Source organism: Lutzomyia longipalpis, chromosome 3 (genome assembly GCF_024334085.1).
Source record: "Lutzomyia longipalpis isolate SR_M1_2022 chromosome 3, ASM2433408v1".
Taxonomy (NCBI): Eukaryota; Metazoa; Arthropoda; class Insecta; order Diptera; family Psychodidae; genus Lutzomyia; species Lutzomyia longipalpis.
The window spans coordinates 26,581,778-26,608,477 of record NC_074709.1 but is presented as its reverse complement, the minus strand read 5'-3'; the positions used below and the strand labels follow the sequence as shown (position 1 = coordinate 26,608,477).

Here is a 26,700-nt window from a genome sequence, read left to right as displayed (position 1 = left end):
CTTTCTTTCCCACTGCTGCATGACTTATCTCGAAAGCTTATCAGGTGTATGAATACAATTTGCACTTTGATAAGGTACTTAAATACCTGAGGTGCAATGGAAAAAATCTAGATATTGCTTTCCGGTATTTGCCGCTTAAGAAGTACAATAAAAGACTGCAACTTAATTCGCACAGTGAGTGTAGGAGTGGCACAATGGAGAAAATTGAGACATACCTTTTTTATTCGATTGTCTTTGATAGTTTTGAAATATTTGCTTATATCATTAATTAATTGTTAACCCTGATATGTCCAGGAAGCTTTTTTCTTTTAGATGGTTATGAGAAAAGTTTTAATGATTTTAAATTTGGTAAAAGAATTTTTAGAAACAAAAATGTTCTGGGGGAAACAGAGTCCGACTTAAAAAAACTGACTAAAAATTTTAAGTCTGACTTAAAAAAACTGACTTAAAATTTTAATCCAGACTTAAATAACTGACATAAAATTTTAATCCCGACAAAAAAACTGACTTAAAATTTTAATCCCGACTTCTAAAACTGACTTAAAATTAAAAAAAAAAATATTTCCAAAGAGAAAGGACATTATGCATTCATTAATTTTTTTTAATCATTTTTGTTTTTAATTTTGAAGAATTTCTATAAAGATTTCTAAGAAATACCTTTGTAGAAAATTCCATAAAGTCCTTAATTGTAAAAAAAAGGATTTTTCTACGCAAGATAATCACGTTAATTAATTCTTGTAGCTCTTACAGCTTTAGCAGAAGAAAGAGGCTTTTCAGCGCTTAAAAATTCAGTATGATAAACCCCTCAATAAGACCAAAAGCTCCCTATATATAGTGAAAAAGCTCCTTCCTTTGTGAAATGCGAAATTTTCGTGTGTAGGCTGTTTTTTACATCAAATTCCTCTGGGTGTTGGCTATTTCTGTGTCATGTAGCTGTTCTCATCATAACCACGTCATTGCGAATTTCTCTTTAGCTCTGGGTTTTTTCTTCCTCTCAACTAAAGACAGAGAGCTAAAAATCCACCTGCTAGGAGGCCCCATCAAAAGCCGCCAAAGCTCTCAAATTTGCAATGTGCTAAATGCGAAAGAAAACTGCAAAAATTGAGAAGAAATTGGAATTATCCAGTATGCCGGTGTGGCGTCCAATGCGCGACTGATATGGGTATGTTCTCACGTTGATATGCAACCACACACTGGCTAGAGTCCCGCGTGTGGGTGCAGTAAATGGTGCATTGCAACAGATCCGTCCTAAAATCCGTCTCCTGACCAACAATTAAATTTGAATTGGTAATCAACTGGAAAGCCAGAAGTGTTCGCAATGGTGAAGGTTAACCAAGAACCGCCGCCGCCCTGCGATTGGCATTGAATGCGTGGAAAAAAAAATCACGATAAACCTGAATTAGACGGGCACAGGTTCTAAGGTAGGGGCCTTTGGAGCTAAGCTCGAAAAAAATTGCCAATGTGTGTGTAAAAGTAATTCTTGGGGGCCCAAATAAGCCGCAAAGAAGTGTCGGTGGGTTTAGGAGAATTCTTCGCTTTTTTTCGCGCGAGCGTGATTTTTTTCTTAGCCGCAATGGCCCATCACATATTCGCAAACATCGACGGCCTCACGGGCGGTTGATGGGGCTTGATTAATTGAAAGGTTCCCGTCCGCATTTGAAGCAGACTCCGCATCAATCCGCCGTGATATTCCGTCGTGTACGGCTCGTGAGATTTTTGTGCGGTGGCATTGAGAGCTCTCCAACATATTATGTCAACCACTCTCCCAGTGATTTTGTAATAATAAAGAATTTGATTAATTCCTAAAGCAGTGCGAATACGCGCATCAGTGATTTATAAGCCGTGAGCCCGCAAACACTTTGCTCCCCATTTCAGTGCTTCATATTGCAATTTTTTTTATTTTAAATTTATTTCTCAACCGAAAAGCCCCCCAATTTGGACATTTTTCGTGCAATTTTAAATCATCACAGAGCAGGGGATTGGTGGACAATTACTTGGTGCTCTTGAGCGTGCAGAGTGAACTAAAGATCATCATTTTCGAGAGGATCGTACGGAGTGTTCTTCTTGACATTGAAGATCGTCTATTTGAGGAGTTTTTGTTGGCTTCAAAGAAGACAAAAACGCCAGATTTTGAGTAAGTTTTTTTTCAATATTTCTTTTAGAATTAATCATCCTCATTCTACAAGTTCTTCGTTCTAAGAAATTTTAATTTTATTATACATACTTGAAATTATTATTAAGAATTCTATCTGTCACCATTTTCTGTTTTGGGAAGAAAAACTATATAAAAGTGCGAGTTTTTAGCTCCTTAGTAAAAGCACAAAGAGAAGAATACTCGTGTGATTTAAAGGTCTTAAAAAAACATTAAATAAAAATGGATTTTTATGACAAAGAAATTAAAAGTTCTCAAGTATGAAATAGTAGAAAGAATCTCAGTAAGTGATATTAGTTGGTGTTCCACTTCGTGGCCAACACCAAGTATTGTAATCGTCGGATTTTCCGACCACCTCAGATCGGGCTCAAACTTGGTATGAGCACGTTTCAGACAACCCACATTCCAAAAATGGTGGTGGAAAATTTTTGATCCGGCCGGCCGGCCGGTCGCCCAAACTTTGCCTTATAGCTCGAGAACGGTAACAGATAGAGACTTCAGGTTTGAAGTTTTCTATAGAAATGTAGGTGTAAAATTTCATATTTTTACATTTTTAAAATCCAAGATGGCCGCCGTCCGCCATTTTGAAACACCGTCAACCAGTTCCCTTATAGCTAGAGGTCTGAAATTTTAGTATGATGTAGAGCTCAGTGAGACGTTTTCATCAATAATTCATACTTGAAAATCGGTCAAGCCGTTTAGCAAATATGGCGGCTCAAAGCAAAAAGTGTTTTTTCGATATAACTCGAGAACGGCTTGACCGATTTTGACCATCTTGGTATCAAATGAAAGGTATTGAGAAGCCCTACAACTGTCTAGAACATTCCAAGTTTCAAAAATATCCGCAAGAGGCGCTAAAATCAAAAACAAAAATTGCATAACTTTAAGGGGCTATATCTCCGAATTGCCATCATCGATTTCCTTTAAATTTTGATATGTTGTAGCCTGACTCAATATCTTTCATCAGTCCGAAAATGAAGAAATTCTATGTCGCCGTTTAGAAGATATAGCCATTTGAAAAATTCTTACATTTGAAAAGTTCTAAGAGCCATATCTCTTGAACCGCTTGTCCGATTTTGCTCAATTTGGTATCAAATTAAAGGTTTTGCAATTATCTACAACTTTCTAAAACATCAGAAACCTCTAAAGCCATTCCTTGAGGACGAAAAATGCGAAAAACTCTTTTTGTGAATCAAAAATCCGCCATTTTGTGTTCTAGAGGTGACCTTGAAAATCATTGAGATATATGTCAAATTATAGCTTATTTCAAGATCTTTCCAAAACTAGTCACGAAATTTCTGTAGGTTTTATAGAACTAGAGATATGTCTATTTTTATGCATCAAATTGCTGAATTTCACAAAAAAATTCAACTTTGCCTAATAGTTACTGCTCAAAAATCAATTTTAACGCATATATAAACTTTTCCACGTTGTGGGACACCAACTCTTATAACTGGACGCGTTATGATTGACTTTCTTCCGGTTTCCGTTCAATGAAAGTAATAAAAATACAAAAAATAATTGAGACCTTTAGTGCTTCAATGCTTCAATATATCGGTAAACGCGTCTTATTGTTTTACAGCACTATTATTTTGCTTAAGAACATAGAAGAATTATAAAATAGAATAAAAATGTGGTTTGACAAACCATGCCAGGGCCACAATATCAAATTATTATTTCTATGTACAATTCAATAGATGGTAATAAAATGTACAAACTAAATAAATTTCATTGCAGAGAATTTTCTGAGAAAATACCAAAGGGGCCTTCCCCTGAAATGCGTAAGGAAGAGTAAATGCGTAAGATAGTTATGAGATATAAATCGCGACAAAAACATTCAAAATATTTTTTCTAAGCATTCCTTTAAATTTAATTGCTAAGCGTAAAACGTAAGCGCGTAAAAAAGTCATCTGTGTAAAAAAAAAGTGTTTTGCTTGTTAAAAAGAGCTTTAAAGATGGTTTATACTTCATTTTACACGTTTTCCTTATGACTTTTATTGGGGAATTCACTGATATAATCATAAAATTAAAATAAATCCGGAAAACAATTATGGCGTAATTTTTTAACGCTTGTTAACACAAAAATCACAAATGTAACAATTAAACAATTGTCTTCTTAAAAAAATTGTAATAAATTAACAATTTGTTGTTTTAAAGACGACAAATGTGCAAAAAAAACGAATTGAATTTTGTTAGAAGGATGTAATCAATATGTGAGGTTATGTCTGTTTAGGTTTTGATTTTCGCGATCTAGAGAATTTTCTTACAGAAAATGTTCTAAAATTGATAGGTAAATGCGTACTGGGGTAAAAAAAAGATTAGATATTTCTTTATTCGATCTTAATTTTACTTTCACTCTGTGTCAATTAAACAACAAAGTTTGAGGTTATGTTTCTTGACAAGATGGTAAATTCCACAAAAGATATATTTTTTATAGCCTTAATCGTTAAAATTTTTTAAGGAAAACAGGAACTAAAATTTCTTATAATACAACTTACATTAACCTTTTACTTAAGTCCCTCTTATACGTTTTTACAAAAGTTTTCTAAATATTCTAATATTCGTACACAAAACTTTACAATCTACCAGGGAGTTCCCTTATTAGATTACCATACAAAATCTTTTTATTTTCCTCAAAAAATTCAATTTTTCCTTTTCTTTTACAATCAACTCTGCGGTTACTTAGCAGAGGTGAATAAGCCTAATATTTTCAGAGCAAGAGCATAAAATCTCAAAAATCACCACCAAAAAATTCCATTAAATGCTTTTCTTATAGACTTTCTGACCTTTTTGAATTTCGCAGCGGAGCGCACATTAAGAAATAATTTTTTTGCTCGCTGTTTCAACACAATTAAATTCCTGGCGGGTGTCTGTGTGTTGGTGGTTCAATTCTTCCACCAACTCTCTTTTTTCGGCAGATTTAATTCATATGAGATCATGATCTCATCGCAATCATCGTGGCTCACGTGTTGCACAGACTCCCGTGCGCGGGAAAAAATCCATATTGTGTGTTTTGTCACATTATAGAATTTCCTTGTTCTCACAGACGACAAATTGTCAATTTCCTCATCTCACTGTGTCCGTTAAAACAATTAAATATGCGGGGAAATTTATTCAACTTTTATAGAAAATCGCACGGTGTGTGGATAACTTTTCCACACGCGCGCGCGCCGTTTTGTTGCAAAAAGTTTGTCTTTTTGTCCCAAAAGCTCCCAGAAGGTGGAGCTTTGCAGGCGGGAGCTTTCTTCTTAATTTCAAAATCTGTTATACGAAATATTTCTCTAACGGGTTTTCTCAACTATGATAGGTATATATAATTTTCTTATCAGACAGGTAATTTATCATCTCTCTTCAAGACTCTTTAACGCTCTTTCGCAAAATATATTGCTCACAGATTTAGATAATTTGCAATATTGGGGATTAATACTTAATTGAGCTTGAAAGGTCGACATTTAATCGATTTTTTTCATACTCATGAATGGAAGCATTTACGTAATTTTCCATTCTGCGGTGGAGTCTTTTTATTCCGCACTGAAAGAGAACAAGAATGCAAATTGTTTAGTGGCTAAAAATTATTGGTGATTTCACCGTACTTCCTTCAATTGGAGTTCTGTCATGGAATTTATGACAAATCGCTTTTATTCTGAATACAAAAAGAGTCTAAAATAAACGTTGAAAGGTTCTTTTTTATGGCAATTTATTTTAAAGAGTTCTAGATAGAATTATTCGTTTATCAGAATATTTTTAAAATTTCTCTAAAACTCTTCTCAATTCCCCAGAAAAAAATATTCTTCTCTTTAATCGTTCAATTAAAAACTCTTAAAGGAATCTAAATATTCTCAATGAAATTATTTACATTTCCCCATTGCTTTTGGGCCACGATGTGCGGAGAAATGAGAAATTGAAAAATCTGGCAGGATATAATATTTTTCGCCATGATCATTGGAATGTCTCTGAAGTTATTAATTTGGGGAGGTGGTGTTGCTAAAATTAAACTTGTTTTGATCAAAAATTTCTTTGCCATACGTCACCCGGTCAAATTATGTACAACACACCTCCGCGTCCTCAGAGTGTGAAGAAAAAAAAACTCGCGACACACTCCCCCTTCTGAGATCTCGTGCCTCTGTCCTGAGAAGCTGAAAGTCCCGTCATTTGCGCGGGCTTTTCTTCAAGAACAACGCACTTTGGGGGGCTCGAATGGACTTGGAACGGACGCGCCATGTATTTTCAAATTGAGATAGACGTCCGAAAAATGTTTGTCAATTAATTGAGTTTATATAGATGTGCTGGAGCGACGTTTTGCGCACCCTCGTTAACTTTTTCTTCGCACCAATGACGTGCGACACACTAAAAGTACGCCGAGGGTCATTTTGGCCATTTAAGAACGGATGAGGATGTTATTTTGCAGTTAACTTTTACACACAGTGTGTCGTTTTTATCACTTAGCCCCATGATGTGGTCCACAATTGGTCAATTTGTCTCTCCATACAAAACTTCGCGACATACACACTTATCAAGCACCTTAAACCCCCTTTTTCCTCCATGGCCTATCCCCCACAAGATCCTCCACAAAGAAAAGAAAAAAAAAACGTTTCACTTCCATTTTATTCTATCTTTGGACATTTGTTTGGACTCGCGTGGTAAATTAACCGAATCACATGCCTCACACTTTATATAGAAACAAATAAACTACGTCTTTGCAGTGAGAAGTGAGACAACTTTTTCCGCAAAATTTCCACAAAAACGTCTCAATTTTTGCCCACGATGCCAGTTGAGTTTAGATTGACTGCGCTAATTTAATTAGCAAATTTATTGACTTTTCCATCGTTTGAGCAGAGAGAGAAGAAAAGCTCAAAACTCACAATAATTGCAAAAATATAAACACGTGGAAAATTCATAAGAAGTCACTTCGGTGTGGTTTACATTTCCAATTTCCAGCTGCACAAGTGTGTTTTCCTGTAAACAATTCTATTAGAATTATATCACGATGTTGGGAGCAATTAATGCGACAATATGGAAATCCCATGATCAATGCTAATTTATCCCATTACTCCGTTGAATCTTCAATCCGCGGGGATTTGTTGTGACGAGAAATGTGGTTTAAAGGCTAAAATGCAAGCCCACAGGGTGGATCAGTTGGTGGGAAAAAATATTATTAATTGATTGAGATTGGAAAGACTTGAAAAATCTAAAAAAAAAAGGTTTGATGAAAAAGCTCCAAAACTTAACTAGAATTGTTTTCAATTAAAAAGAATTGAAAAATTTGTTACACAGTGTTGTATTAATCCTTAAAAAATATTTGGATAAGAAATTGGATAAAATTAAAGATAATAAGAAAGTTTTTTAATATGAGCACTTTTTACCTATTTAGAAGATTTTATAATCTCTCTTCATGCAACGTTTTTAGAAAAAAAAGTTGGATAAAATAACATTTTTTAAAAATTTCGGGAAAATATTAAATAAGGAAAATAATCATAAAAAGTTTCCTTTAATTCAATAGGTTTCAGTCAAGATATCAAAGAAATATTAAAGAATAAAAAAATACTTCTAATTTAATTATTTTAAATTCTCTGGCCAATAGAGTTATGAATACTTAATTCATTTAAAATCCTTCAAAAATTGTTGCACAGTGTAAAATCAAGCAAAATTCACGCACGAAGAAAATTTAATCGTTTCGCTTCTTAGTTGAATATTTTTGTGATTTGCGGTTTATTTAATTTTTGCCAGTGAACAGAAACGGAATTATTGCGTCTAGAAGAGTCAAAAGACTCAAGAATTCTCGTGGATTTCCACTAAAAAGTCATTTTCATTGCAATTTAACGGGCACGTGTTTAACTTTTTCTCTTTTATTTTTAAATTTATCTCTTTTTGCATGAAGATTTTTATATTAAAAGAAAATTATTATTTTTCTTGGCAATAAAATTCCATCAATCATAAAATGTTGACGAAGCACGCAAAGGAATTTTCTTTGCGGGAGCTTTCACAGCAGCAAAAGCTCTTTAACCTTCACACGAGACTCGCAATTTGTGATGACTTGCAAAGAAGCCAAAGACGGTGGAAGTTTTGGTTATTTTATCTACCACAAGTTGTGATAAAGTTTAGAGTTTAATTAATTTTTTACGATGATTATTTTTCACAAGAAAAAATAATAAACACTTTGATACGTTATCTGAAATTTTTTCTGTGTTTTCCCCACGAAAAAAAAACGTTTTAAATGTGCAAAAGGTATTTTTGCCGAAAGGTTTGAAAATATTCCAAATTATTTGTGATCAATCAAAAGGAAAATTTGTTTTTTGCGCGAGCTAATTTTAGCGCGCGGAACAATAATATTAATTTACTGATTAAATACGCGGACGACACCTTGTGATTTGAGTCTTGTTAACACAAAGTTAATATCTTGAATCAATCTTGCAGACTGGTTGAAAAGAAAAACATCAATATTTGTGCATTGTGTGATTAAAAAAGCCCCCTCTCGAGCATTTTTTATTGGTTATTTGAATGGAAATGTGTGTTATATTTTATTTTTAGCTTCGTAGAACTTTTCGCTGCTGCTTTTCCTCATTGTTGCGCCTCTACGTTGGCAAATTAGCATTGCTGCAAGAAGAAAAAAAATACACCATAATAATGCATTCAATGGAATTGAACTTCATTCTCAGGAAGTAAATTAATTCTATATTATTGCCATGCAAAATTCCACACAGACTGAAATTATAGAGAACTTTTTACTTCTGCAGTTGAGCTTCCTCCGAACCAGAAAGCTCTTGCAGTGGAGACGCCGGGTGGATTTGGTGCATGAGCGGAAAAATCAATCACCTAATCAATAAAATTGCTTCCACTAATTGAAAAATTATCTCCCCCACTTGTGAATAACTGGAATTTTCTCACCACTGTGGCGCTATATCATTGACAATACGTCAGAGATTCATTTTTTTCCCTTGAATCGGATGCTATGCGTTCATTCAACTAATACCTTTTCGCTCCTCAACTTTTCCACGGAAATTTGTATTTTCTCACCTAAATTGACGTCACCAAATCAACAACATTGTGCCCATAGTGCACCTCACCATGACTACGAAGGTTCGTTTGTAGTGCTTTTGCGAATGCCTCAGAAGGGAGACGAAAAGGTCAAGAAAATTGTATGTGTGGGAGGTTGCATGATAAGACACATTAGTTTGTACGCCGTGTCTTTGATTTTTCAAAATGATTTTCAAGAGCAAAAGGTTAAATTGCTTTCCTTCTGCAGAATATTTTTTGACCTAGAAAAGTCATAATATAGTCTGCCTCGTCTGCTCAAATAAATGGTGAAGTTTTTAATATTCTTTTCCGAGAGGTGGAAAGATTTTCTTAAGAAAATACATTCTGACGTGAATTTTGAGACAGAAATTTTGGGAAAATCAAAAGAATTGGTTATAGATAAGGTTCTAAGCCCGTTCATAAGAAAGGATTTTCATAAGAATCTGTAAGAACTGTTGGGGGAAATTTTCAAAATTCTTACCTAAGAATCAATTAGAACTTTATGATCTGAATTTTTTTTTCAAATGTATTTTATTAAAACAAAATTTTAAAAATTCTTTATATTTTAAACGTGATCTTGAATTTAATAAATAGTTCTAAATACAATTAAAATTTAATAGTTAGAGTTTCACTTTTGCTATTAATTCATTTTCTTTAGAAAGATCATAATTCATTTTCAACATCTAACTGATTTAAAAGTTTTATTTAGAACTTCTAAAATCTAAAGTGATTCAAATGTTATTTAGAACTTCTTAACCAATTTGAAGTTTTTTTTGAATTTCTAAACTGATTTAAAAGTTATTTAGAGCTTTTAATAAGATTTAAAAGTTATTTAGAACTTTAGAATTGGGTCGAATAATAAATCGAATAATTTTAATATTTTTTTAATGTCTTCTACTGAAAACTAATAAATTTTTTCCAGAAATTTTATTTTTTAATCTTTTCATAGGGTGGCTCAGATTGATGATGTTATATCTCAAGTTTTTTTTTTTCTAAATAATGATTTTTTCCAAAAATTTCCACTTAAAAGCTTCAAGTTCTCCATCAAGCAATAGTGCTTTAGTCACAGCTTCTCAACATTTTTTCACGCATTTATCAGCCCTCCTGACTCACACATCAGTAAGCTTTTACAACAATTTATTATTTCTCCCATTATGAAATGGCTGTAAAATAATTTTCGCCACATACTTAAGAGCCCCATATATGACTAAATGGGGGGAAAAGGCTTCTCTGTGAGGAACTCTGCATTTTTCAACATAATGTAAATATTGTTTCTTTTTAAAGTGTTTATTCGTGTGATTATTTTGCCACTTTGCCAATTCAGCTGGTGCCATGGGTGGATTAGTAAAATTCCACACTAGAAGACGTCACGACCAAACTGAATGTGATTTATATTTTAATGCGAAAAAAGAATACCTACATTGTTCTCATATTTTAATCTTTGCCACCCCCTGAATCACGATGGGATGATTTTTAGTCACTCGGCAGACAAGTGATTTAACAACATAAAAATGCCGCATGCTCTTAAATCAAGGAGGGAATAAAGTCAAGGATGTTGAGGGAAGATAAAAAATAAAATAAGAAGACGTATTTCTCGTGCACGGACTCATCACAATCAGCAGTGTGTGTGGGGAAGTACTATCACACGACGGACTGATAAGTTTCGTATACACCTTGTGGTGGAAATTATTGATTGACTTAAGCAATTAGACACACATATCATGGCGCAATTTCTCAGCTTTATTTTTAAAATCGCACCACACATAAGCGCTCACTTGGAAAGAATATAAACGTTAAAATAGACGAAAATGTAAATAAATGAAAACGTAACTGAGAACGTAACAGTGTAAAGAAAAATGTTGAAGAATAAAAAGCAGAAGGTAAAATGTTGGTTGAAAGCAAACATTCATGGCAACATACTCGCGCATATGTGTTTGAAAATATCACGAGAATGGAAGATTTTTTTCTTTAATTAAAAAGTTTGACGACATAGATGAGAAAAGGAGAAGAAGAAATGTTTACAAAATAGATACACAACATCCAGAATATTTGCAGAAATTGATAAGAAAAAAATGTTAAATATTGAAATATATTTTGTAAAATAAATTTAATACGATGAGTAAATTCATTTTTTTTTATTCTTTAACGTAGCAAAGAATTTTTCGTGAAGAGTAGAGGTGGGTGTCTTGGCTAAATGTCAATTGAAAGTGCAACATCTTCGTTTGATCAGCAACGTTTTGCTTTTTGTTTAATAACTAATTTTGCAAGATTGTAGAGATTTTTTTTTTAAATATTGAAAATACATAAAAAAAATTAGGAAAACCGTCAATTTTTTATTCTTTTTTGTTAATTATTGTTGTTAATAAAAAATAATTTTTCAACAAACATAACAAGAAGCTCTCTATCAATTGCACAGCGAGACTCACAAGTTGATAAAACATCGAAATATAATTTTATTGCAGTTTCCCTGCCTTTTTCCCCCTATTTTCTCATTTTCAACTATGTTAAATCGATCACTGTGCCCCGTAGGTGGGGGCTTTACCGCAAGGCGGCGCCACAGAGATAGTTTATTCGATGCACAAACCATCTTTTCACAGTAAGAAGTGCACCGAATGCGCTACTGAGGGTTGAATATCGCTATCGTGGCAGTTTTCGGTTTATGAGTCTCGATCGAGCACCATCTCGAAAATTTACCACATACACACTCCACACATACGCACACCATTCAGCCCCAGGGTGAATTGGTGTGTGTCACCGTGTGGTATGAGAAGTTGGTCTGTGTGTTTAGGCGATGGTATAAATATTGGTCGCGTACACATAGTACGAAGCACAAGTGAAGAAGTAAAGGCACATGCCGTGGAAATCGGCATTCTATTTTGATATTCGCTGATTAAGAGACTCTCATTCCTATTTAGAACAGCTTGAAAAACGGTCGTCTCAGTGAAATTCCTCGAATCTTGCGCTCCGCCATTGAACTAAATTAATTATTTTATTTTAATTTGCGAAGCGCCCTGAGGAAAATTATTAATTTCTGTATTGATCTTTTCCAATACTGACAAAAAAATAAATATATATTTTTTTTTTTAATAATTTGGAGAATTTCTCTAACTTCGCGAAGCATTTTGTTGAAGAGGAACGAGAGAAAAGAGAGACAATTTTTGCTCGTCGTGGCTCAAAGTGAATTTCTTGCGTGTGCAGTGTTTGAGAAATTTTGTCGCAAAGTAGAGGGTCATTAATGTGGCAAAAATTGAGATTTAAGTGACCAACAAAAGGACTCTTTTTTTTTGCTGACCAAAGTTCCAAGAAAGTTTTTTTTTTCGTATTGTATTGTAAGAAACATTTGACTGTGCAAAGAGGCACATTTTGAGACTCAAACGAACGGATTTTTGGAAAGAGAAACTCGAGTGTGGTGAAGACCTCCAAAAAACATCTTCTTGGTGGGAATTTATCCAGAAAACTGACCAATATGGATCGAATTCACAAAAGTTCTTCCAAAACGCCACTGGCGCCAACGGAATACTCTGTAAGTTGATTAAAATCATAATTTTTTCTCTCTTAACACCATGTGTACACTCATAATCACACCCCGTGTGATAAAAAGCGCGGAAATGATAAATTTCCCTCCAAATAAAAAAATTCAACACAGTGGAAAAATTCCTATATATTAATCCCCCGAAACAACATGAATCAATACCCCGTACAGCGATTGTGGAATCAGCTTTAGGAAGTTTTTTTTTGCACTTGGGCGTATGCTTGCTCTGGCGCCTTGAAGGTTCTTCACTTATCTGGAAATTTTTCTCCAGCAAGAAAAATGCTGTGAAATTTCTTAATCACGTGCTTAGCTTTTTTTCTCCTCTCATCAACACTCAATAAAACACAAATTGGGCTTTGATAACGTTTCACGTACAATATGCTCAAGTGAGGTTACATAAAATGCTCTCGCATATAAAAAATTTGCCTTATCAGTGAGCCCTGTGCAACGATAAAAAGAGGAAATAGTTTTATGGTCAAAGATTGGGGGGAAAATGGAGTTTGTTGGCAAATTCGTAATGTATATAGAAGTTGAATTAAATATAGCTTGAGAGCGCGTCTGAAGATTCTCCGTTCGCGAGAATGTTTCTCAATTTTTTGGCAGGGGGTAAAATTCATATTCAATTCCCAATTAATCTAGGATACCTAGAGACGAATTTCCTGGACTTCCTCCACTTCCTCTTTCCCCCAGGGCACCTCACATGAAAAATTTTCCACACTCATCCAATTTCTCCAGCATCAGCAATTTTCTATCCACCAAAAGATTAAGTATGTTGTCCGTAGTCACCGCACTCGCACGGCGATGGCGCTGTGTGCTTGAGGATAGTTTTATTTTAAAGTTTTTACTATATACAACAAAAATGTATATTTATAGCTCCTCTCTCTCTCAGGCTACCATATAAACTACGTATGTAGTTGTGAGTGGAAAATTCCGTTCGCGAAATAAGCGAAAACGCATTCTGAAGAACATCCAACCCAGTGAGAGCTCTATACCTTCCTTTACGGTGTACGGAGCCCCCGATGTATTTGAGAAACGGGCATATGAGAAAGACGCGGCAAAAAGAGCATAAAACAGGGTGACACAATCATTCTTGTCGGAGATCACCACCCAAGATCATGCCGCAAGATCTTTTACGTGGAGTCTCCCTCTTTTTCTCGAAATTTCTATTTATATCTCAACGTTCTCAACGCAATCTCATCGCATTGGTCGTATGGAGTTTGCCTTAGAGCCCTAATGGCCACTAATACCACGTTATATAACATTAGTAGGTTCATTGGGCCGTGATCGGCTTATATGCCACATCTGGCAAATTCCCCAAGATAGCAGAGAACACCAATACCACCAAACTCATACCAAGCTCAGACTATGGAGTTTGACCTTTATAGAAGTAGTTTAGAATATGGTTTAAGTTGCTTTTTGCACAGCTTTCGAGATTACCTTCATCAACGTTTCCTGTCGTTCTTTATTAGATGAATAGCCTTTTGTAGCTTTTAGATTTAGATTTTTATTCAATCTTACCTTTAGAATTAATCTAAAAAAATTAAGGATTCAAGTCCTGAAGAAGATCCTGATCAGATTTTGAAAAAAGCATTAATCGAAGCTTTTTTTTTTAACTTAAATCTCTAGCCTCTTGTTGATATTATGCAGATCAGCTTAGACAACACCTGCTATCCATTAATGAAAGATTAGACGATTTCCTAGTTATTATTGATTAAAATTCAATTATTTGTACTCACCTCCTTTATCTTTGTCTTGAAGATAATTTTAATTCATTAAATTAATTGCGGAATTTACTTACTTGATTTTTTTACAAACCTTTACATAAGCTCAGATCTTGAAGGATTTGAGAAAGATATCTTGAAAAAATCTTATTATTCCGGCTCGTTGGATCATTCTAACCTTTTTGTCGCCATTTATGTATTTCCATGTCTTACGCCATCTTACCGTTTACTATTTGATAATCTTCAAGCTGAGAACGAAACTCTCGACGCTTGCTTTCAGTCATTACTTAAATAAATCTTACCTCACGAGTGGAATCCAAAGAATTTAACTTAAAACTTGCAGAAAAACTGACATTCGCGAAGAGTCTTTACATAATTGTTTGTATTCTCCGCAAGGTGCGCTCCTTGCAGTGCTATTGCACTTACCCGATAAAAATAGCGTCTGATGCGCGGAAATGTCTTCGGAGAAGTCGTAAAAGCCAACTAATTGAAGGAAATTAGTCAAACCACGATGAAAAAAAAAACTAAACGTCGCAGATAATGAACTTAAAATTTGCAGAATTACTCATTCAGCATTACTCATCTTTTTTTGACCTAATCTGTTTGACTTTTCTATCAATCTTCATTATCGCGCGTACTATTTGTCTTGCATTTTTTCAGTGTACCATGAAGAACAAGAAGTTAATGGTTTATGTGTACAAAAGACATGTTTGGAGATGTTTGTTGAATGGAAGAATTTATTCATTCTTTTTAAAGGTGGAATTTTTATGGCACACCTGAATACTTAAGTCATTAGTACATGAGACTGGAATTATCCTGAAACTTTTAGACTCTAAAACAACATCTGAGAATTGGTTTTTTTTCTCTATATTTGTTATATTTAATTAGATAATAAAAGTTTATTTGTCTTTTTTCGGAAAGATTTACAAAAGTTTCTGCGCAATATTTTAGGAATGTTTTTAACTGGTTTTAAGGAGTTTTGTTTTCCTGAGATTCATAAATCACAATTTAACTGTTTTTAAAGCTTTTTTAAAATGAAATCGGAGTTAATTAAACTTTATAGGAATATTCTAAAGGAAGTCAGAGTAAGGAGGTTTAGAACGCTAGTCCTTCAATATTTTCCTTCAAATGGAATAAACGTAAACTTACAAAACCGTTACCAATTAATACCCATTAACCATTTTATTCGATTTTATCCCAGTGAAGATCACATGATCTTCTACCCTATTTTCTTAATCCGTTGTCTAGGTTTCCAATCAGTCAATGTTATCTATTTTAGCACCTTAATCCATTCATGAGAAGCCCATGCGAGACTTGTAGAGCAAACAACGCATGTTGATCCCAAAATATTCCTACAAAACTCCATATTTATTTACATGGACGCATTACTCGCGATCGCGACCTTTTCCACATTCGGAAGATTCCACAGCAGCTGGATTGGATGAAGAACAGACCCTCTCATCAACTTTCTCTCCATTTAGACAGCTTTAAGAGGAATTTTCCGTAGCTCCCGTACCGCCATTAATGTGAAATCGAATGTAAACATTTCGCGCGTATTGTCAATGGAGATCATCTTCGTGCGCTATGGCGTCATTCATAATTTGGCTTCTGTTGCCCCAAAGATAGAGTGGTGATAATTTCGCAAGTGAGGGAAATTTATCTCCATTATCTTTATGATTCACGAGGTGTGCGTCACATGTAGGACATAATAGCATGGAATGGAGCACGAGATCACGCTGTAAGACCTCACACACAATATTTGCATTTGAATTAACCACTGATAGCGCGCGTGGAATGTTTCCAGAGAGTATGGGGCTATTTTTAGATGTCACTGGATTTTTCTGCTTCGTATAAATTGGTTGAAGTACGAAAAAAAAGTGATCTTCACGATCGTAGTTTGTCGAAATTTTTTTTCTTGGGCCTTGATTGATTTATCAGCGAGACGGGACCACAATTGAGGCGAGATAGTAACGTGGCGATGTGAATAACTGGCAATCAAGAGTCATTTAGCGAATTTGTGAATGATCGGGGTACGCACGATCTTTTAGACGAGATGATCAATGAGAGACCTAAAATAGTCTTAGTCATTCAATTATCGGCGTGACGTCGTTAGCGGAAGGCGGGAATAGTAAAAGAGAAATTGATAATGCACCCCACGCACGAGATCGCCGGCCAATGATCGCATCAAGTCGCGTGATCATCAATAGATGGAGTCGCGTGCGTTCGCTACCTACATTGATCGAATTGCTATATATCTCCACAATATATATTAATAATTTTCTGCAGCTTCAAAAGCCACTGAATCACCCTGCTCTTGAGAGTTTCAAGATCGTCCGCGTACCGTGGTGAGAGGCAAAAAGCCTCTACCGATGTGTGCGTTTTCGAACAGAACTGTGGACGTTTTTTTTGTACATATCCCCCTTTTTTGGGCTTAAATTTTTGTATGTTCCATACATATTTCAACCACAATGGCATTTTTTTTACATCTCCTACGATTTTGCTCTCCATTCTATACATAAAAGTCTCTTTTTCCCACTTCTTTTCCAATTTTTTTTGTTGTACAAAAACCCATTTCTTGTGAACTCGATCGTCGTCCGCTGGAATTAATGGTCTTTCACGTCTCGCACACATTCACAGTGCCATCTATATATGAAAAAGTAAATAAGTGATGGCCATAAAAATGATTGGTTCCAAACGTGAATTGAATACTCATCGCTCATTGAGCTGTGGTGACAAAAAAATTAATTCCATGAATTTGCATTTTACCTGCATACACAGTGCTACACGTGCCCTGGTCTGTTCATTAGCAGATTTTTTTCCTCTTCAACCAGCAGCGCCGCCACTCTGTCGAAAGTTCAGTCAATTTGAACTCGGCGCATTTTTTCGCGATTACTGATTGACTTTTCCTGAACTGCCGATGACACATTTCATCATTCCTGATGCCATAATACACGAGATTTGCGAGATTTCCCTTTATTACATTCCACCGCCGTGAGATAAGATAGGCATCTAGACGGAAATCTAGACTGGGGATGTCACGGAAAATTTGCAATCGTCATATCATATTTCTCAGCAATCAATCACCACACGTATTGATTGCGTGGCAAGTTGGGGGGAATTCGGATGTGGTGGCGTCTGATAAGGAAAATATAAAGAATCATGCGGAAAATTTGTGAACAACTGATTTGATTGAAAATGAATTTGAACTGATCTAACAAATATTTTACTGACTAGAAATAAATTTTTATGACCAAAGAAAAATTTTACTGATCAGAAGAAATTTTTAATGATTTAAGGGTGATTGTACGGTTTGATTATTAAATGAATATTTTTTTGATCAGACTAATCTAAACTACTACTGATCTAAAGACAAACCAGACAATTTTTTTTGATAAATAAAAAATTTTTAGTAAAGAAAAAATAGTTTACTGATCAAATTTAATTTTAACTGATCAAACGAATATTTTTTCAAATAAACGAACACTTTATCAAATAAATATTATATTTCGGGGAAATCATCTGAATTGATGGAACCCGTAATAAAAAAAAATAAATATTTTACTGGCCTAAGAAATATTTTTTTACTTAATTTTTTGAGTATTTTGAGAATTTGCTTTGATTATTCAAATCATTTTTCTACGATCCTAATTAAAAGAAATATTTTAAGACAAATATAGAACATTTTTGGGTCTGATAAAGATGCAAAAAAGCTCCAAAACTTCGAAAAAAAGCTTCAAATCTGCCTCACGTTGTAAAAACCATTCAAAATAAGAAAATCAACTCACTACAAAAACTCCAATTTCTGTTCATTACTCCTCAACTCTGAGGAATTTCTAATTTTGTATACAAAATCTCTGCAAATACATAAGCAACAAAAAATGTGGAAGCTCCTCTGTGCTAAAGATTACATCGACCCGCTCTCGCGCGGCACTTTTTTTGCCCTCATCCAACTTTTGCGATTTTCACGATGACCCTGTGAAATAGTAAACAATTGCAAACGAGAGTCATGACCTCAAATAGCAACAAAAATATATAAATCTGCGGCCAAAAAAAAATCTTCGTGGGGAGTCATCGTGCGTTATCTCATTTGGTGCTGTTTTTTCTTTTCATTTTTACTTCACCTCAAGACGGTGTGTGAGCTTAATAAGAAGCTCAATGGATCGCGCCAGGTGAATGGCAGTCCGGAAATCTCTCTGTGCGATTGATTGCTGGACGTGGCTCTTAGCGGGCTTTTTATGGGATTTTATCAGATGCAAAGTGAGAAACTAGTTGAATCTGGTTCCGTGTATGAGGCACCGATTGACGCCTTCTTTTAGCTCCTACACACACCGTGTACCATTTTGGCACTTATTGTGACTTTCACGGCGTGGTGTGCCGATGAATTGTGTGGGAAAAATGAAAAGGACAGTGACACGGTTTACGTGCAATGAGTTCCCGCATTCGCCAATTTTCCCGCCAAAAGACCTTCTTGGTGCGAAGGGACGCCGATGCGGTGTTAAAACGGAATTGCAACGGGAAGGAAAACCCTCGCGAGGCCTTTGAAGATTGTGCGGAAGTACACGCGTGACCCTCATTAAGGTATCTCGGTGTGGTTGGACTTTGAGCTGGCGATTGCACAGAATTGCTTAATGCTGCGCTAAATGTAAATATTTGCAGCACGAGGTTTAACCGAAATGCGCGCGCAACACAGAGATACCCAAAAAAAAAAAGATTAACATGTGCCAAATGCCAATATCTCCTCTTCTCTTTGGGGCCTTGAGGGATTTTATCAGGTGCTTGATTGAAGATTTAGTTCAACCACAGACACACACATAGTCAGGCAGGAATGATAAATCCCCCCGACATGGAATCTCCTTGACATTCTTTTTGGCAACGACGGGAAATTCAAATTCATCGACCCAAAGATGAGATTTTTGCTTCCTTAAAGACGAGTTTTTAGCTCGATATGATGCAATATTGAGTTGAGATGAATAACATTATTGGAAAGCTTTCCAAGCCTTTAAATTGGTTTGAAATTGAGAATTATTTGATAGAACTTTTAGCACGGATAAGCTGCAAATTTAGTTTTCAAAATAAGATATTAATTTGATTTGAATCATTTTATTGGTTTGAAAGTTAAAATCGTTAAATTTTTTTTAAAGATTTCTTGTTGTCCATAAACAAATATATTTTTTAAAATTATTTTCTGGATATATTTGATTTTAATCTGATTTAGTTCCTAAAAAAAATTTGCAAGATATCATTGGATAAATTAAAATAAAACAAATGTTAGGTATAAATTTTTATCCAAATACTAACAATTTCAGAATTAAAATTTTCATTCAGACTCGACTTCCTTGAACCGAATTCGAAAAATTTAAAATTTAACCGAAAATAGATTCATTTTATCAAATTAATCTAAAAAATAAATCTATTATCTTAAAATTATTAAAATGAAAACCCTTAAAAAAAATTAAAGAAATAAAACTCCATTGTAAGACTACTAAACCTGCTAAAGACTAAAATCTTTTAGAAACTTTTCGACCTTCAGACATTCCAGAGCTTTCTCAAACCAATATTCTGAGAAAGTGCAAAAAAACAACACAAAAACCAACATTTAGATTCTCCAAACCGCAAAATGAATTTCATGTGCGGAATGTTTATCATTTCGTTCTTGTGCGTGAATTTAATGTCTTTGTGCCATTTCGGTGGTGGTTCTTGAGATGTTTGACCTTTCTGTACGTTGTTTATAAAGTCTCAATGTTGAATTTACATTTCGCCACTGAATGTCTTTTTTATCTACTTTTGTTTAAATTCATTTTCTTGAGGAAGGAGAAAGTTTAGAAATTCTTTTCAAGATAGTTTAGTTTTTGAAGAATGCATCGCGTTCTTCATTGAAGAATTTTAGGGATAGTCTTCTGTCAAAATACTTCTGTCAATTTACTTCAGTCACTTTAACTCTGTCAAACTACTTCTGTCAAATTATTGCTGTCAGTTAACTTCTGTCAGATTGCCTCTGTCATAATACTTCTGTCAAACTACTCCTGTCAAACCATTTCTTCTGTCAAAATTCAAACTAACTTAACGACATCAACAGGAGTCTCCTTATATATTTTTCAACTGAAATTTCATATCAAGAAGAGATATATTGTGCATGATCTCAATGCAATTTTTGTGTCGCATTAGTTGGTGAAAGATGATTCTGAAGGTTGTTGCGCAGACCCAACGTGGCAACATGCTTCTCCTCTTACATAGCATAGCCACACTCTCTGCATTACATTGTCCACTTGCGAAGTCAATTTGGCACGTCAAAGAGAACATTTCATGTGGTTTGGGAGCAATGTGAAAAAATATGCGGATTCTTGGCAGAAGATCCCACAATTCCGCACCAGAGTGGATGATTTTTTTTAAACCAATCCTTCCTCAGAGTGTGGGCGAGGGTGGATAATTTAGCTACGAAGGCGGTAGCTGTATTTAATATTTGGTCAGAGTTTTATTTTTTGGCAATTAAATTACCATGTTAGTGGCTTTCTTTTGAGGGCGAAGCAATTTGTCACATAATTTCAGCGCATATGCAAATCCCGCCAGAGAGATTATCATTCAGATATGCGTTGCTGTAATGGGATCATTTTTTTCGTGGGAGGGAGAGGAGTATATACCCATTAATGTTCTCTCTGGATACATCCAAAAATATACAAACTCTCTTGTTTAATTTATTGTGCAAGATGGGCACTATGTGAGTAAACAAATCACTCGGTTAAACATCATCAAAAAATCACAAAAAAAGAAGAGAAAAATCCTCCAAGGCTTGAATTTTTTTTCTTCCAACAGTCTGAATGAAATCTGTGTCAGTCTTCAATTTGAACTTTTCTCCCCAAGGTTGTTAGTCGATTGGGCAAGATTGGGAGGGTGGGGAAATTTTTCACAATATATCCCCTCATTTTTGCGTGTTTGCTACCGAATGAAAGGCAAACATGATAGAGTATTGATTAAGAAAATAATTGAGCTGATTCACCCAAAAGGGTGGGCAAGTAAAGAAGAAAAACAAAACAATCTTTTCTCCTTAAGAATATTTATACGTTTGAAGGGGATTGAAATTCAAGTGGATATGTTTTGAATTTGATAAGGAAAATTTGTTTTCTCTATGAAAATTCAATTATTTTGCTGGAGTCGTTGAAGATGAATATTAATTGGAGTTTTGTATTTTATCTGTTTATTTTTTTTATCGTCCAAGAGTTTGTTAAAATCGCAAAAGATTTGAAATATTCGTTAAGAATGCTTGACTTGGAAAATATTCTCAATATTTAGAGAGAATTAAACGTTATGCGTTAAATATTCTAATTTTATTGTTCAAAAAATCTCCTTTTTTGTTAAAACAGCTCGATAAATTATTAAAAAAAATGATAATTTGAAGGAATTCTTCGTTATTCTTTGAATATTCATAAATATTCTTCGTTGTTTCTCAAATATTCTTCGTCATTCATCAAATATTCTTCGTTATTTCTTAAATATTTTGTTTAAGTGTTCTTTGTTCTTCTTGAAATATTCTTTTTTAATGTTTGTCTAATATTTTTCTTTATTTTACAAATATTCTGCTTAAATATTCGTCAAAAAATATTCATAAAATATTCTTCGTTATTAGTCAAATATTCTGTTTAGATTCTCTAATAATATTTTCAATATTCGCCAAAGTTCTAGCCTCATCAAATAAATAAAGAAAACCTTAGAATTATGAAATGTCCTAAAAAAGAATTCTCCAAAAACTCCCCCATAAAACGCAATGAGTCAATTCTTTTGGAGAACTTATCAACCCCTAAGGATTTAAATTCTTGGCCAATTTTGTGGGATGTCTGGGGTATCGGAAGGCGGTTATTGTGGCGAACCTTGAAAATTCGACGCTATTTTTAGTGGCGAGAGAGAGGAATAAAAAAAAACATCAACCACCAGGCGTCTCCATTAAAGAGGTCGCGCAATAATGCACAAGCACATGTCCTTCAATCTTGTCAAGTTTATCTCCAATTTGCAAAATGAATTGAAACCCCGAAAATTTGCGGAGATCCACCCACAATTTATCTGCGTTTCCTTCCACGCGGACAGATGATTTATTCCGCACACGATCGCGAGAAGGCGTGTTCCTTGTTTTCCAAGCTAAACGTTCTCGTGAATGAATGTTTAGAGATTCTATTTTCGACAATAGCTTTTTGGGAGAGTGAATTATTTAATAAGGTAAAATTTGTGTGTACAAACCCACTCAACCTTCCCCCGATTAACCAGTTTGAGGCCAGAAGGCGTTCATTGCACCAAAATCCAATGCCAAAAATTCCCTCTCAACACAAAAATTCGAAGAGGCTTTCACATAACAATTGACTATGTTTACTTCCACGCAATAATCCGCATTTTTTTGGTGGAATTTCAACTTTGAAAAAATATTTTTATGCATTTTTTGAATAATTCAGAGCTTTCGGCTTTTAGTTTTATAAATATAGCACCCTTGACACAAACCTGAAAACTATAACTTGTAGGAAAGAATCTTAATAAGAAGGAAAATGTTTACAAAATTTAATTGAATTATTCAAGACTGTTTAAGAATAAAAAAAAACTAAAGAACTGTTATAAATCATTTTTAAAAAAATTTTCAGAATTCTCAAAATTACAAAAAGGAATATTTCTTCTTTTTAAAAAATTTCTCAAAGTGTCCGACCTCTAACAAGGACACAGTGACCTTGACATAACCCCATAAAATTATCAAAAATTCCCAAAATGTTCAAAATTGAAAATTGGCCAAAAGACTGCAGAGAAATGAATGAAATTTCTCTAAATAGAAGCCATTTGACTCGGCAGATCAGCTCCCACGCAATTTTTCTTGCCCAAAAGAAATTTAATTCCCGCCTGAATCTCATTCACATACAGCCGGCGGCGGGATATTCAATCAACGGACATGATGAACATTTTGCTTTTGCTTCGTGAGGGAAGATTGCGGAAAAATGCCAAGTGCGTTGGATATCTCGGCACACATGAGATTTCTTTTCAAATGTTAAAAATAGCATTTTGCCACGACGCACAAAAATTCTCAATGCGAGGATCTTTTCTTTTATTTGTGCGCGCACGGATGAAAGACACATAAGAAATTGATTAGCATTTTATGCTGTTTGGCACCAAATGTGGGCGCACGAGAGGGGGGTGATTTTGGTAATGTTTTCATGTGATTTTCACACACTTTAAATCAAGCAAAAATATCAAGCATTTGGCGCCTTGTGGCAAGGGGAATGTGCTTCGAAAATAAACCAAAACATACGTCAATGGAGACGCCTGGTGAGATGGGGACGCCTAGTTTGCTATGTGGAGACATTTAGTGTAGACACATAGTTTGCTTCCGTGCGCCAAGAGGTTTTATTCACGTGAAAATTTCAATGAAAGATTTCATGAAAATTATTTTCTGTTAATGTTTTGTTATTTGAATATTTTTTTAAACTTCTTGATTACTTAGAAAGATTTTTTTTACTTGAACTGAAATGTTTATTTGAAATTAAATTTCTGTTAATTAAAAAGAATAATTAGAATTTATTGCGGAAGGTCAGAATTAGACAATCTTCCCCTATTTCGTAAGATAATAAAACTTTAATAAGAATTATGCAAAATATGCAAAATATGCAAAATTCAAGGTCAGGAGCAAGAATTTAAATTAAAGAGACAAGATAAAATTTGAAGATTGTTCTTGAAACTCCCACTTTCTAAATTTTCGGAATAATTAAATTCTTAATTGGATTTTATGTACAATACATAGCATACATATGTATGTATATAATTAGTTAATTTGTGGGAAATTAAATGAAATAATTTTCTAATTGAAAAATATCTTTTTTTCTTTGCAGGAATTCCCGATCATCACACAGTATGATCAGAGGAAGCAGAGTGCGAGGACTGAATTGAGAGACTCACTGTACACGAAAGTAAAGGCTGAGATGAATGACGTACCAGCAGCTCAGGCAGCCGGTTCAACGCTGCCCCTTGTGCAGCTCCGGAAGGATGAAGAAGCGGGCGAGTACAACCCCTTTGAGCACCGAAAGGTCGCCCATCCAACCACAAACACCGAAACCCTCGTCCATCTCCTCAAGGGATCCCTCGGCTCGGGAATCCTGGCTATGCCACTGGCCTTCCTGAATGCTGGGCTGTGGTTCGGTCTCATTGCCACCTTTGCCATTGGCATCATCTGCACGTACTGCGTCCACATCCTCGTCAAGTGTTCGCACATCCTCTGCCGTCGTGCCCAGATCCCGTCACTCGGATTCGCCGACATTGCCGAAACGGCCTTCCTGGCTGGTCCAGATGGGCTCCACAAGTGGTCACGATTCGCTCGATTTATCATCAATCTCTTCCTCGTGGTTGACCTCATTGGTTGCTGCTGCGTGTACGTTGTCTTCGTCGCTACGAATATTAAGCAAGTTGTCGATCACTACTACTCCGTGGATCTCGATGTGCGCGTCTACATGGCCGCCCTGTTGCTCCCACTGATCCTCATCAATCTCATCCGCAATCTCAAGTACCTCACTCCCTTCTCCATGGTGGCTAATGTGCTCATTGCTGCAGGGATGGGAATCACAATGTGGTACATTCTCACCGATACGCCCTCCGTGTCTGAACGCCATGCCGTTGCGGACTTCAAGCAGTGGCCAATGTTCTTCGGCACTGTCATCTTCGCCCTGGAAGGCATTGGTGTTGTCATGTCGCTGGAGAACAACATGAAGAGCCCACAGCACTTTATTGGATGCCCCGGAGTTCTCAATACTGGAATGGCCTTTGTTGTTGGCCTATACGCCTCCGTGGGATTCCTCGGCTACCTCAAGTACGGCGAAGAAACCAAGGGGAGCATCACGCTCAATCTTCCCACAGAAGAAATGTAAGTAAAGGTTTCTTTCTTTTTTTTTAAAGCTTAAAGAAGTTTATTAATTTTGGGATTTTCTTGAAATTAAATTTATAAAAAATGTTCTAATTGTGAAATTTTTCTTTCAGTTTGGCTCAATCTGTGAAGCTAATGATTGCCATTGCCATCTTCCTGACATACTCCCTCCAGTTCTACGTCCCAATGGAGATTCTGTGGAAGAATCTGAAGGGAAATTTCAATGAGCACAGGAATGCCGCTGAATATTCACTCAGGATTGGTCTTGTGGTAAGTTTAGGATCATTTTCGTTAATTTGCTCTAGTTTATACAGTGATGGTCATAAAAATCTTTTTATTGGGTTTGTTTTTAAGAAATTTCGGGATAAGATTTTTTTATTTCTATTTTAGAATTCTAATTGATTCTTTGTAAAGAATTTAAGTCAATTTCTGAACAATTCTCATCAAAGCTTAAACCTTTATTTTCTTTTCCTTAATCTTTGCAGATCCTAACAGTGGGTATTGCAGCTGCCATCCCCAATTTGGGGCCCTTCATTTCCCTCATTGGTGCCGTCTGCCTTAGCACACTTGGCCTGATCTTCCCATCAGTCATTGAGATCGTCACATACTGGGAAGATGGTATGGGCCGATTTAACTGGAGGCTATGGAAGAATATCCTTCTCATCCTTTTCGGCATTATTGGCTTCATCACTGGCACCTATGTCAGTGTAATTGAAATAATCGAATCGCATCTGTAGACTAAAATTATTTCGCCCCCACGAGAGAATCTTCTTGCGATGTATTTATCCTGACTCTGTCCGCAAAGGAAGCAGCAAAGAAAAATTCAAGAAAATTTTATCATTTCAACATCATCCTTCACGCATGTTTTATCCTTTTCTTTAGTTAGCGAATTTACTGTGTCGATTTTCTTTTCTTTTTCTAGTGAAAATGATAAAATTGTGATTTCTCTCAATGTCCTATATTATATAATATTTTATTTCTCTTTAGTTGTATGAAAGACAAAAATATTATTAAAAAAAATCAACGTTTTTTTAAAAAATAAATTAACGTACTTTTAGGCAAATTTCAGGATAGTATCTATTAGAAGGAAAAAAAAGCTCAAAAAACCCTTTGAAAAAAAAAGTCTATTGCATTGGAAGAATTTTCTAAAAAAACTGTGGTGAAAAAAAGAAAAATGTATGCGTCTGTTTTTAGATTTTAAGATGATTTTATTTAGTGAGAAGAAAAAGAAGAAAGTAAATAATAAGGCTTTACTTTTAGCTTTTAAATAATTATTTTCCTCAATAGGAAATGCCTATAAATATATTTTTCCTCATATGGAAAATAAAATTAATAATTCTAAAACTATCGGTCGCTATAAAACCGCATCATAGACTTGGAACAAAGAAGTAGAAGAAAATTGTTA

The 26,700-nt window shown here is 35.0% G+C and overlaps 1 protein-coding gene across 2 annotated transcripts; it reads left to right on the top strand.

The window, feature by feature from the left end:
- The first annotated feature begins 1,245 nt into the window (after positions 1-1,245).
- Positions 1,246-26,470, top strand: LOC129793503 (proton-coupled amino acid transporter-like protein pathetic). Of its 2 annotated transcripts, none has more exons than XM_055833598.1 (4): positions 1,246-2,134; positions 24,271-25,295; positions 25,409-25,565; positions 25,781-26,470. In XM_055833598.1, the coding sequence occupies exons 2-4, from the start codon at positions 24,361-24,363 to the stop codon at positions 26,030-26,032; spliced, it is 1,344 nt and encodes a 447-aa protein (XP_055689573.1). In that variant the 5' UTR covers positions 1,246-2,134; positions 24,271-24,360; the 3' UTR covers positions 26,033-26,470. The 2 variants fall into 2 exon arrangements, with proteins under 2 accessions (XP_055689573.1, XP_055689572.1); XM_055833597.1 differs by lacking the exon at positions 1,246-2,134 and adding an exon at positions 11,991-12,689.
- Positions 26,471-26,700: the final 230 nt, after the last annotated feature.